At 49.5% G+C, this 13139-nt stretch overlaps 2 protein-coding genes across 2 annotated transcripts; one reads left to right on the top strand and one right to left on the bottom strand.

The window, feature by feature from the left end:
• Positions 1-1548: 1548 nt before the first annotated feature.
• On the bottom strand, positions 1549-3927 carry crybgx (crystallin beta gamma X). The gene is made up of 6 exons (XM_056413383.1): positions 3884-3927; positions 3140-3188; positions 2569-2690; positions 2247-2382; positions 1755-1894; positions 1549-1681 (listed from the first exon to the last, which is right to left on the bottom strand). The coding sequence occupies exons 1-6, from the start codon at positions 3925-3927 to the stop codon at positions 1549-1551; spliced, it is 624 nt and encodes a 207-aa protein (XP_056269358.1).
• Positions 3928-9469: 5542 nt separating this feature from the next.
• tipin (timeless interacting protein) lies at positions 9470-12904 on the top strand. Its single transcript, XM_056413347.1, has 7 exons — positions 9470-9531; positions 11060-11170; positions 11351-11447; positions 11638-11713; positions 11782-11904; positions 12000-12054; positions 12135-12904. The coding sequence occupies exons 2-7, from the start codon at positions 11098-11100 to the stop codon at positions 12794-12796; spliced, it is 1086 nt and encodes a 361-aa protein (XP_056269322.1). The 5' UTR covers positions 9470-9531; positions 11060-11097; the 3' UTR covers positions 12797-12904.
• The last annotated feature ends 235 nt before the right edge of the window (positions 12905-13139 follow it).

Here is a 13139-nt window from a genome sequence, read left to right as displayed (position 1 = left end):
AGACGTTTGACATTCGTCTTCTTCAGACGACGACATGTCGGTTCTGGAAAGAAGTTTAAAAACAACGACGAGCTTCAGCCTGAGCATCTTTTCCTCTTTTGGGGTTTTTGTTCATGAATTAAAAACTTTCAATTGTCACAATTAGAATAAATACGTTTAATTAGAGTTTAACTCGTCTTCAGGGTGTAAATGTTTAAAAGTTAATCGTGTGTTCCGGTCAGTAAATGCAATGAACGATCTCGAAGAATAAAATGTTTCTTCTTCTTTTTGGTTTATTTTTACAAACTGAATAAAAAGTTTAAAAACTAGTCGTGATACTTATTGATAAAGAAAACCTCACAATAAGTTGTGTGAAGCTCTTCTTCATGTTCACAGAAACTTTAGTAAGAAGTGAATCCGTATAGTTTGATATCGCTGGAAAAATTACCATCAAATAACAAACAAACAAAAAACAAAATTAGATAATATTAAAATTACCATTAAATAACAAAAACATTTAATAAAATTAAATAACATTAGAATAACCTTTAAATAACCATAACCCATAATGCACTTTGACCTGCAGCAGCCATTAAATCTGGAGTTTAGAAATTGCGCAACTTCCTGTCAGAAGTTTGTTTGAAACCAAATTCCTGTTTGTTTGTTTGTGCTTTATGAGTTTTATGTACATCGTGTTTTGCATCTCTGACGTTGTTAGCTCGTCGTGACCTTTGACCTGTAGGAACGTGTTTGTTGAAGTGAATTATTCATATTTATGGCTGTTTCAAACTCTTTGCTGACTAAAGGAATCAAAACTCTGAACCGTGACTTTGGAACTTTATTAGTGAAATAGTTTTAGTTGTAAAGCTGACGGTAACGGTCCAGGTGAAGCGAACCCGGGTTCGGGGTCTGGGTCCGGGTCTAGGTGAAGTGGACCCGGGTCTGGGTCTAGGTGAAGCGGACCCGGGTCTGGGGGTCCGGGTCTAGGTGAAGTGGACCCGGGTCCGGGTCTAGGTGAAGTGAACCCGGGTCTGGGTCTAGGTGAAGCGGACCCGGGTCCGGGTCTAGGTGAAGTGGACCCGGGTCTGGGGGTCCGGGTCTAGGTGAAGCGGACCCGGGTCCGGGGTCCGGGTCTAGGTGAAGTGGACCCGGGTCTGGGTCTAGGTGAAGTGGACCCGGGTCTGGGTCTAGGTGAAGTGGACCCGGGTCTGGGGTCCGGGTCTAGGTGAAGTGGACCCGGGTCCGGGTCTAGGTGAAGCGGACCCGGGTCCCGGGTCTAGGTGAAGCGGACCCGGGTCCGGGTCTAGGTGAAGGGGACCCGGGTCCGGGGTCTGGGTCTAGGTGAAGCGGGTCCGGGGTCCGGGTCTAGGTGAAGGGGACCCGGGTCCGGGGTCCGGGTCTAGGTGAAGCGGACCCGGGTCCGGGTCTAGGTGAAGCGGACCCGGGTCTGGGTCTAGGTGAAGTGGACCCGGGTCTGGGGTCCGGGTCTAGGTGAAGTGGACCCGGGTCTGGGTCTAGGTGAAGCGGGTCCGGGGTCCGGGTCTAGGTGAAGCGGACCCGGGTCCGGGTCTAGGTGAAGCGGACCCGGCGCATGGAGCCCACGGTGCTGTTCTGGCTGCCCCAGTCCGAGTGGTTGTTGTAGTCCTTCTTCTCCAGGACGTAGTGGGGCCCCCGGTAGTTGGGCTCCTGGTACACGGCCCACCTGCACACAAGGCATACGGCTCACTGTCCAATCACTGAGCCCCAGAGCGGTGACTCCTCCCCCTTTTACTCACGCTCCTCCCAGCACCCGGATGGAGGCGGCCCGGTTCAGGCTGTAGCGGCTCATCATGTTGGGCACGTCGTCCTGGACCTCCATCTTCTTCCCCGAGAAGCCGGCGCGCTCAAACAGGTGGGCCGTCCCCGGGTCGTTGTCCTGGGAGACGGCGTTGCCATGGAAACGGGTCGGTCATGTTCTACATCCTCCAGTCTCACTTTGTTTCCTCTCAAAACACTTCAGTAAAACAGTCTCAATGTTTCATTCAAAATGAATTATATTCTCCTTTGTTCATTTTATTTAGTAAATATATCTTTTAAATGTTTTCTAACTCGTAACCAACGACAACCGGTTGTAATTGAAATGTAAAATCTTCAATTTGTATCGAAAATCTTTCAAATGTGAAATTCCAACAATTATTTCTGTTATTTCTGTTATTTTGACTGAAGAGGAACAGCTGTTCCAGGAGCAGCAGCTGTGACCTCGTGACCCCGTGACCCTGTGACCTCACCTGCCTGACGGCCCTGACGGAGGACACGTGGTCCACCTGAGCGCACCACCTGTCGTAGCAGTTGTACTCTCCGCGCTCCGACATGTCCCACAGGTACTGACGGCCACGGAAGTTCTCGTGCTCGTAGCCGACCCACCTGGAGGAGAAGGGGGCGGGGCTTAGACTGTTAGACACCCCTTCAAAATAAAACCTCTTCAAAATATAAAAAAATTATGTTTGGACAGAAGATAAAATTAAATTTTCCACAATTAAAGTGTATAAGCGTGTACGTATCCTCGCCGGGGCTCCGCCCCCCCGCCGGGTATCGGTGCTGTGGACTTACGCTCCGCTCTCCACCTGCACAGAGTTGCATCTCTCTGGGAAGTTCTTGTCACTGATCCGGGTGCAGTCCGAGCTCAGGTCCAGACGGCGGCCGGCGAAGTTCCTCTGCTCGAAGAGGGTCACCTGAGGTCAAGAGGTCAGGGGGTCAGGAGGGGACCACCATGACCTGCTGGGAGCTTCAGTGGGAGCTCTTTAAGTCTTCTCTCTCATGTCACGTTTCTTTTTAAAGCTGCGTGCAGTCAATCTGGAAACCATAGTGACCGCATACCAGGTCTGTTTATGGATGAAACAATCGAGCTACAACTTAATGAGAATTTAAAGGTCGGGCGAGTAGAATCTGGCGCCATCTAGTGGAAGAACGGCAGATTGCAACTGAAACCCGAGGCGCTGAAAACACGACGACTCTCGTGTTGTGTGTATGTATACATGGTCCATCTCTGTACGCTGTACCTTTAAGAGGCGTTGGGAGGTTCTTATACCCGACTGGGCAGAGCTAGGCCTCCAGGCTTTATGCTAAGTTACGTAGCTTTGAGGAAAGCAGCCAACAGACGTCCTCCGCTGGGGGCACTCACCTTGCCGCTGGTGCCGTAGAAGGCGCGTTGGAGCACAGACCCCAGCTTGCTGCAGACACACAGACATGTGGGATGAACCATTGCACCTGAACACACCGCGAGCATCAACGTGCACCTGAACACACCGCGAGCATCAACGTGCACCTGAACACACCGCGAGCATCAACGTGCACCTGAACACACCGCGAGCATCAACGTGCACCTAAACTGTACAGTGTGTGCATTTTATTAGTTTATGAGGGCAACTGGTGTTGGAGAGCAGGGGGGGGGGTCTCATACCTGGTCTGGGGGTCTCACATACCTGGTCTGGGGTCTCATACCTGGTCTGGGGGTCTCACACCTGGTCTGGGTGTCTCGTCATACCTGGTCTGGGGTCTCATACCTGGTCTGGGGGTCTCACACCTGGTCTGGGGGTCTCACACCTGGTCTAGGGGTCTCACACCTGGTCTGGGGGTCTCATACCTGGTCTAGGGGTCTCACACCTGGTCTAGGGGTCTCACACCTGGTCTGGGGGTCTCATACCTGGTCTAGGGGTCTCACACCTGGTCTGGGGGTCTCATACCTGGTCTAGGGGTCTCACACCTGGTCTGGGGGTCTCATACCTGGTCTGGGGGTCACATACCTGGTTTGGGGGTCTCATACCTGGTCTGGGGGTCACATACCTGGTTTGGGGGTCTCATACCTGGTCTGGGGGTCACATACCTGGTCTGGGGGTCTCACATACCTGGTCTGGGGGTCTCATACCTGGTTTGTTGGGCTAGTCCTGTGAGGTGGGTGAAGATGTTCATGTCCGCTCTGTGACGCCGCCCACCGGGCCCTTAAATACAGAGCAGCGGCTCTGCAGCACTCGGGACGCCATTGATATGCTAAACACACACATGTTGTGTTCTCTCTCTCACACACACACACACACACACACACACACACACACACACACTGCCGCTTCTGGACTGCAGCGCCGACAGCTTTCTGGCTTTCAGCCATTCAGCGCTTTGCGGACAACAGAGAGCCGAACGCTTTGTGGAGGAGAGCTGCAGCGCGGGAGAGGTCGTGACCTTGGGGGGAGGGGGAGGGGGGGGGTTAGGACCTGGATTTACAGATCGGTTCTCTGGCTGGTCGCCACCGTCGTGTTTATTATTAATCGTTAGTTATTGATCGTCCACTGAAGACACAGATGACATCATCACGTCAATAATCATAATAAACCACCAACCATCCATCTCTATATATAATACAATAACAGCATTTAGTGCAGCATTACATCACACTACAGTACGACATCATACTTTATTACATCTGATAAAGTATTTATTGAGTATCAATTAAAGATCGACGACTTCTTTTTATTTTATAGAAACTATTCTGTGATTCTGTTTCAGGATGAAACTTTACTTACAGCGTCGGAATCTTTCCAAAAGATCTGCATGCACAGCAGGTTTACTGTGTGTGAGATGGCGCGGCTGTGTCCAGACGCCGTCGAGGTAGCTCCGCGGAGATTGTGCGCTCTTTTAGTTTTTGTGTTTATTTTTAATGTTTTCTTTGCCACAAACACATCGGCACTAACAGCATACGACCACAGCACACTTTTGGACATAAACTTTTGCGCAAAACAAGGGTTTTTGTCCACTTTTTCCATCGATCCAGCGTGGCCGGCAGAGATCGTACGAGCGAACCACATCAACAACAGTGGAGCCGCTACTACGGGGAGACGACGAAAACATCGAGGGAAACGGAGCGGAATTCGAACAGACTGAGAGTTCAAGCCCACCGTCCACCTCTGCCCAGCATCCTTCTTGCTAACGTCCAGTCTCTGGAAAATAAGATGGATGATGTTAGGGCAGGATCAGATTCCAACGGGACATGAGGACTGTAACATCTTTTGTCTGACGGAAACATGGCTGACCCGCTGGTGCGGATCGAGTCATATGCCCAACCGAGTCCTTCTCTGTTTTCCGTGCAGACAGAACGGAAGAGTCTGGTAAATCTAAGGGTGGAGGGTTTGCTTCATGACTAACAACATGTGGTGCGACCCCAAGAACATTAAGACTCTTTCGCTCCTGCTCGCGAACCTGGAACATCTGACGATCTCATGCCGTCCATTCTACCTTCCCCGGAGTTCAGCTCGGTCATCACCACAGCCGTCTACATACCACCACAAGCGGACACCGACGTAGCACTATCGGACCTACATGATGTGTTATGTCGGCATCAGAACAAGTATCCCGACGGCTGTGGTGGTGGCTGGGGACTTTAATAGGCAAACCTAAAAAGTCATGCCGAACTTTCACCAGCACATTACGTGTGCTACCAGAGGAAAGAACGTTGGACCACTGCTATACGCCATTCAAGAGAGGCTACAAGGCTGTCTCTCTCCTCCGCTCGCAAATCGGACCATGCCGCCATTTTTCTGCTTCCGAGTACCGACAAAGATCGCGGGAAGCGGTAGTGACGAGGAACGAACGCGGTGGTCTGACCAATCAGAGGCTGAGCTACAGGACGCTCTGCGTGTCGCCGACTGGGACATGATCCAATCCAGTTCCAGTGACGCCAGCGAGTTTGGAAGTAGCAATGAGCCTCATAGCAACGCTTAGCGGACACCATCGTCCCCACGGTAAAAGTTAGGGTCTTTCCTAACCAAAAGCCGTGGGTTGATAGATCCATCCGTGAAGCTGTGAACGCCTGCATTGCTGCCTATAACTCCGGTCTTGTATCCGCAACATGGACGAGTACAAGGCAGCGGTCTATGGACTGAGGAGGGCGGTGAAGGAAGCCAAGAGGAGGTACCGAGACAGAGTGGAATCACAGATGGAGCAGCGCGACACCAGGCGCCTATGGCAGGGGCTACGGACTATCACAGACTACCAGAGCAGACCTCGCGCAATGGTGAGTGCCGACGCATCCCTAGCGGACGACCTGAACTCATTTTATGCACGGTTTGAGGCTAGCAACAACAGCGCTAGCTCCCCGTCTAACAACAACACCGTTAAGCGTAGCCGAGGTGAGTTCTACCGCTGGGGATGAACACACACTCTCTGTGACCGAGCACAGTGTGAGGAGGGCTCTGTTGAGGGTGAACACCAGGAAAGCTGCAGGTCCAGATGGCATATCTGGGCGAGTACTGAAGACCTGTGCTAACCAGCTAGCTCCAGTGTTCACCACAATATTCAACCTCTCCTGGCTGAGTCCGTGGTCCCCGCCTGCTTCAAGAGATCCACTATTGTCCCTGTGCCCAAGAATGCTTCTCCAGCATGTATGAATGACTACCGACCGTGGCCCTCACCTCGGTGGTCATGAAATGCTTTGAGAGGCTGATAAAGGACTACATCTGCGCCTTCCTCCCTTCCTCCATGGACCCGCTGCAGTTTGCTTATCGCCCAAACAGATCCACGGATGATGCTGTCTCCCAGGTACTGCACACCACACTCTCTCATCTGGACAGCCAGAGGGGGGGCTATGTGAGACTGCTGTTCATTGATTACAGTTCAGCTTTCAACACCATAGTCCCCTCCAGACTGGCCGGCAAGCTGATTGAGCTGGGACTAAACACCCCCCTGTGTGCTTGGATCCTGGACTTCCTGACCGCCAGGCCACAGGTGGTCAGGGTGGGCAGACACACCTCCAAATCCCTCACCCTGAACACAGGATCCCCCCAGGGTTGCGTCCTCAGCCCCTACTGTACTCCCTGTACACACATGACTGTGTGGCCAGGTTCAGCTCCAACACCATCATCAAGTTTGCGGATGACACAGTGGTGGTGGGCCTGATCTCCGACAACCACGAGAAGGCCTACCTGGAGGAAGTTGCTGATCTGTCACTCTGGTGCCAGGACAACAGCCTCATCATGAATGTCACCAAAACTAAGGAGCTGATTGTGGACTTTAGGAGGGTACAACAACAGAGGACGTACTCACCACTGGGGATTAACGGGACTACTGTGGAGAGGGTGAGCGGGTATAAATACCTGGGAGTCCACATCACCGAGGATCTGACATGGTCAACAAACACAGACACTCTGGTGAGAAAGGCAAGGCAGCGCCTCTACCACCTCAGGCAGCTGAGGAAATTTAAAGTTTCCCAGAGGATCCTTCAGTCCTTCTACTCTGGAGCTGTAGAGAGCGTCCTGACAGGAAGCATCACAGCCTGGTTTGGCAACTGCTCCGCTCAGGACAGGAAGGCTCTGCAGAGAGTAGTGCGTTCGGCTGAACGCACTATTGAACCACACTCCCACCCTGCAGGACTTGTACACCAGGAGGTGCAGAACCAGAGCCGGCAGGATCATGAAGGATCCTCACCACCCCAACAACAGACTGTTTCAGCTGCTGCGGTCAGGCAGGCGCCTCCGTAGTCACGCTGCAAGAACAGAGAGACTGAGACGGAGTTTCTTTCCTCAGGCCATCAGGACTGTGAACTCCGACCTCACCAGGACCCCACATAGACCCACACAACTGCCCCTCTTAGGCACACACACACACACACACACACACACACTTACTGTAAATATTGTGTTGTTTTTTATTGTAAATAGTGTGTACTTGTTGCCCTTGCACATTCCTGCTGAGCATTGCCACTTTCATTTCACTGCACACCCTGTGTGTGTATGTGACAAATAAAACATCTTGAATCTTGAATCTTGAATCTTGAATCTTGAGCATGTGTGTGTGTGTGAGCATGTGTGTGAGCATGTGTGTGTGTGAGCATGTGTGTGTGTGTGTGTGTATGTGTGAGCATGTGTGTGTATGTGTGTGTGAACATGTGTGTGTGTGTGTGTGTGTGAGCATGTGTGTGTGTGAGCATGTGTGTGTGTGTGAGCATGTGTGTGTGTGTGTGAGCATGTGTATGTGTGTGTGTGTGCGCATGTGTGTGTGTGTGTGAGAGCATGTGTGTGTGTGTGTGAGCATGTGTGTGTGTGTGTGAGAGCATGTGTGTGTGTGTGAGAGTGTGTGTGTGTGTGTGTGTGTATATACTGGATGCTTCAGTCTGTTTTGTTTTTGTGACATTGGCTCTGAACCTGACGGTGGCTGTGTGTGTGTGTGTGTGTGTGTGTGTGTGGGGGGGGGGGGTCCAGAAGGTTGTGGACGTTTCTTTCAGTTCCCAGCGGAGCAGAAGCAGGTCAGAGGTCAAGTTTCTGTGGTTCTGGGTTCTGGGAGGTTGAAGCCGATCGAAGGGGATGTAGGGACACACACAAACACACACAGACACACGCACTTACACACAAACACACACACACTTAAGAACCCCGTCTCATCTTGCTCATCTCTCTGAGATCGTGCACCAGCTTCTAAAATGTATAATATATATATATATATATAATATGTATATATTATATATATATGTATATATATATTATACATATATATATATATTATATATACATATTATATATATAATATATGTATAATATATATATAATATATATATTTATATATATATATTGTTGATTTAATTGTCTTACTGTTCTGTCTGGAATAAACACTTTTCACCATTGGGTAAACAATTCAAGCTTAGTTTATTATTATTATTATTATAATAATTATTGTAATTATTATTTTGATCTTTTTCATAGGCTACTCAAACTAACTAATGGTTTATTGTCAACATGTTTGTCAAATAAAGAAATAAGAGCGTTTCACACTTTAATGAAATCCTTTTCTCAACTGCAGCTGGTTATCGATTGATTGGATTCAGTGTTGCCAGGTCCGCGGTTTTCCCGCGGAATTGGGCTACTTTTGAAGTGTTGCCGCGGGTTAAATTTCTTGTCCGCTGGTTCGGGTAGACCTATTTTGCATGCAAATTACATGAATATCTTTCAATAAAAATCCATATTTTAAATGAAATAATTTATTTATACCCAAATCCTACAAAACGGACTTCAGATCAGCACGTACACACATGGACATGGACTTTAAAAGCAGTGTATATGGTTTGGCACGGGCATATTTTGAGTTCTGATATTGGGCTGGTTTTTGGGCTGGTTTTATTGGCCATTGGGCTGGTTTTGTCACACAGACCTGGCAACCCTGATTGGATTGGATAAATCACAGAAACACCTAATCCTGCATCGCGTTCAGTCCTTCAGATTAAAAGCCCGGAACCTGGACCTGATTGAAACACATTCAAAACAACAGAAAGTAACTTAAACTATGACGTCTAATGCAAAGTCAAAACCAGGATTTTAAAATACTGAAGTCCCGCGATTATACATGATCGAACTGCCACCAAATTATCTGGATATAACTTTGATTTTCTTTGACGTTTTTTTACATGAATTTAGCCGTTAAATGATCAATAAATCTGTGGGACTTTATTTTGAAGAATATAACTCTTGGCACCGGAAGTTGGTGTCGCTAGCTTGCCGCCGCTTGTTGCTTCGCTCAACGAACATCTCTCGCCCGGTGAGTTAATATTAAGACGTTTACCGTATTCAGTCTGAACTACCGCGTGTTGCTGCGCCAGATGGACTTATAGTAGCGACGTGTGCGGGACTCGTGTTATGTTTACGGTTAAAACAAGACCTGCTAGCGGACTTAAAGGTAGCTCAGCGCGAGCTCCGCGTTAGCTTGACTGAGTTTCCCGCCGTTGGCGTGACGCGGGGCTCGAGCTGTCACGTGATCAACAATATCAGGAAGCGACAGTTATGATCGCTTCAGTCACTGACACGTGGACATGCTGCTGAATGTATACAGTGTAAACATATTTTATAGATATAATACATATTATATGTTAATCATATTAATACTTGATTAATAGGAAAAATGCAGAAGATATAAAAAACATGATAAGAAACATGCACAATTCATGCACGAAATAGGATATAATAAGAATTAGAATAATATTCATATAGTAAATTCAACACCAAACAACAGAAATATTGAAATGCTGCTTAATGTTTACAGTTTAAAAAATAATTTTGTTTAATAATAATAATAATAATAATAATAATAATACTTTGAGCTTGTTTACTGCTGAATAATTCACATGTATAACCATTTAACTTCAGACGTTATTGTAGTCTTGATTCTTTTGTTTTGACAGACCGGACTATTTTATATTTATAGATATATATATGTATATATAAAATAGTATATATATATATATATACGCACTAAATATTAACAAACAACCGGTGTGTAAATGGCACCAATGACCAACTGTATTCAGACGACATTTAATCAGGAGTTCTGTAAGTTCTAAATTATTCGATAAATTCAGAATAATTGAGTTTATTTATAACCATGAGTTTGGTATAAATTATGACTCACCAAGTCATAGGAGTGGAGATGTATTTATTTTTTTACTATTTTTGATGTTATTAATACAATAAAAATCTTTTCTGAGATTCTCTGTGACGCACTCTGTAGACATCGTTTAGAAAGGTGCTGCACACACAGACACACACAGACAGACACACACACAGACACACACACACAGACACACACACAGACACACACACACAGACACACACAGACAGACACACAGACACACACACACAGACACACACAGACAGACACACACAGACACACACACAGACACACACACACACACACACAGACACACACACACAGACACACACACAGACACACACACAGACACACACACAGACACACACACACAGACACACACACAGACACACACACAGACACACACACAGACACACACAGACACACACACACAGACACACACACACACACACACACACAGACACACACAGACACACACACAGACACACACAGACACACACAGACAGACACACACACACAGACACACACACAGACAGACACACACACAGACACACACAGACAGACACACACACAGACACACAGACAGACACACACACACAGACACACACACAGACACACACACACACACACACACACACAGACACACACACACACACACACACTCTGACCCTCTCGCCCCCAGTGAGGCGTCCGGTTGGAGGCCTGAGGGTCTTGGAGGTCATGGAGGACGAGGTCTTCCCCCCGCTGCCCCCCCCCCTCTCCCCGGGTCGGGGGGAACCGGGCTTTGACGCCGGTGAGTGGAGGAGATATTCTTTTGTTTTATTCTGCAGAGCCTTTTGATTTCTGTTGTTATTGATCGTCCTCGCCGCCGGTGAGGAGCGGCTTCGAGACCACGTTCCACGTTCCACGTTCTGCGCCCCGCGTGGAGAACCCGTGACCGGCCTCGCTGCTCATTGCTCACATTGTGCTTCAGACGACGAGGGCGGCGCCGACTCGTCCCAGCTGACCGACGTTCCTCCTGCCAAGAGGAAAGGAGTCAAGAGGCCTCAGCCCAAGCTGGACTCTCACAGGTACCGGAGAACCCTCAGAACCCCCAGAACCTTCAGAACCCTCAGAACCCCCAGAACTCCCAGAACCCTCAGAACCCCCAGACCCCCCAGAATCCCCAGAATCCCCAGACCCCTCAGAACCCCCAGACCCCAGCAGCAGGTCCGGTCCGCAGTCGACCCGTTCTCATTCACATGACCCGCCTCCCTCCAGGCTGATCTCGGAGAGAGGACTTCCTGCTCTGAGGACCCTGTTCAGAGACGTCTGCTTCAAGGGGAGAGGCCACGAGGTGAGTCGCTCTTCATCCTCGTCTTCATCATCACGATGAGGTCATCTACCCCCCCCCCCCCCCCCCAGGCGGAGGACCTGCGGCTGCTGATGCAGAAGATGGAGAACTGGGCCCACCGGCTGTACCCGAAGCTCCAGTTCGAGGACTTCGTGGAGCGCGTGGAGAAGCTGGGCCACAAGAAGGACGTGCAGGTGGGCGGAGCTTCACTGAGTGGGAGGAGCTTCACTGAGTGGGAGGAGCCTCCGCAAGCCAGACTTATCACGACCGATGTTCCTTTGCTCCGCAGACGTGCCTCAAGAGGATCCGGCTGGACCTGCCGCTGACGCACGAGGCCTTCATGGGTGAGTCAGAGCCTCGGACCTGCTGGGGCCCCGTGGAGGCCCCGTGGGGGCCCCGTGTGATCCGGTCTCTGTGGTTTCAGATGAAGAAGAAGAACCGGCGGCTCCGGACTCGCCGGTGTTTCGGGATCCGGATCCGTTCGGCAGCTCCAGCTTCACCGACCTGCCGGTTCCGGTCCACTCCCCCCCGGCCCCCCCCGCCCTGACGGAGGACCAGCGGCAGCGCATGGAGCTGAACCGCCAGCGGGCCCTGGAGAGGAGGCTGACCCGCCAGCAGCACACGGGCCCTTCAGACCCCCAGACCGCTTCAGACCCCCAGACCGCTTCAGACTCCCAGACCGCTTCAGACCCCCAGACCGCTTCAGACCCCCAGACCGCTTCAGACCCCCAGACCGCTTCAGACCCCCAGACCGCTTCAGACCCCCAGACCGCTTCAGACCCCCAGACCGCTTCAGACTCCCAGACCGCTTCAGACCCCCAGACCGCTTCAGACCCCCAGACCGCTTCAGACCCCCAGACCGCTTCAGACCCCCAGACCGCTTCAGACCCCCAGACCCCTGACCCATCAGCTGATTCGCCGTCCTGCGTCTCTTCAAACACTTCTAACGGTCGTGAGGAGGCGGCCAGCAGCCCACAACAACAACAACAACAACAACCCATCCAGCTTCCTCTCGGCGACCCTGAGCCTCCTCCTCTTCATCTGAGTGATGAAGAGGAGGCGGTCCTCAGACCTGGACCCGAGTGAGATGAAGACCAGAAGCTTCAGATGGAACTTCATTTTTATAGATTTTTTTTGTAACCATTTCATTGTATTTAGTTTGTAATAAATAAATGTTTAATTTCTTGTAAACAATCTTGTTGTTCTCCTTCTTTCTGTCCTCTAATAAACAATAAAGACTCAAATAGTCTCATTCAGTGAGTGAAACAAATAAACATGAAGCTGCAACTGATTTACTGAAATTCACTTAAAGAAATTAAACTTTAAACTCATTTATGTAAACTTGCAGTTCAACATTTTACAAAAACTTTAAAGGAGAAAAAAATTAAACAATTGTTTTTCCTCGTACGTCAGAGATGAACTCAAGGAA

This window comes from Pseudoliparis swirei, chromosome 4 (assembly GCF_029220125.1).
Source record: "Pseudoliparis swirei isolate HS2019 ecotype Mariana Trench chromosome 4, NWPU_hadal_v1, whole genome shotgun sequence".
NCBI lineage: Eukaryota > Metazoa > Chordata > Actinopteri > Perciformes > Liparidae > Pseudoliparis > Pseudoliparis swirei.
The sequence above is the reverse complement of the archived record's forward strand: the minus strand, read 5'-3'. Positions and strand labels throughout refer to the sequence as shown.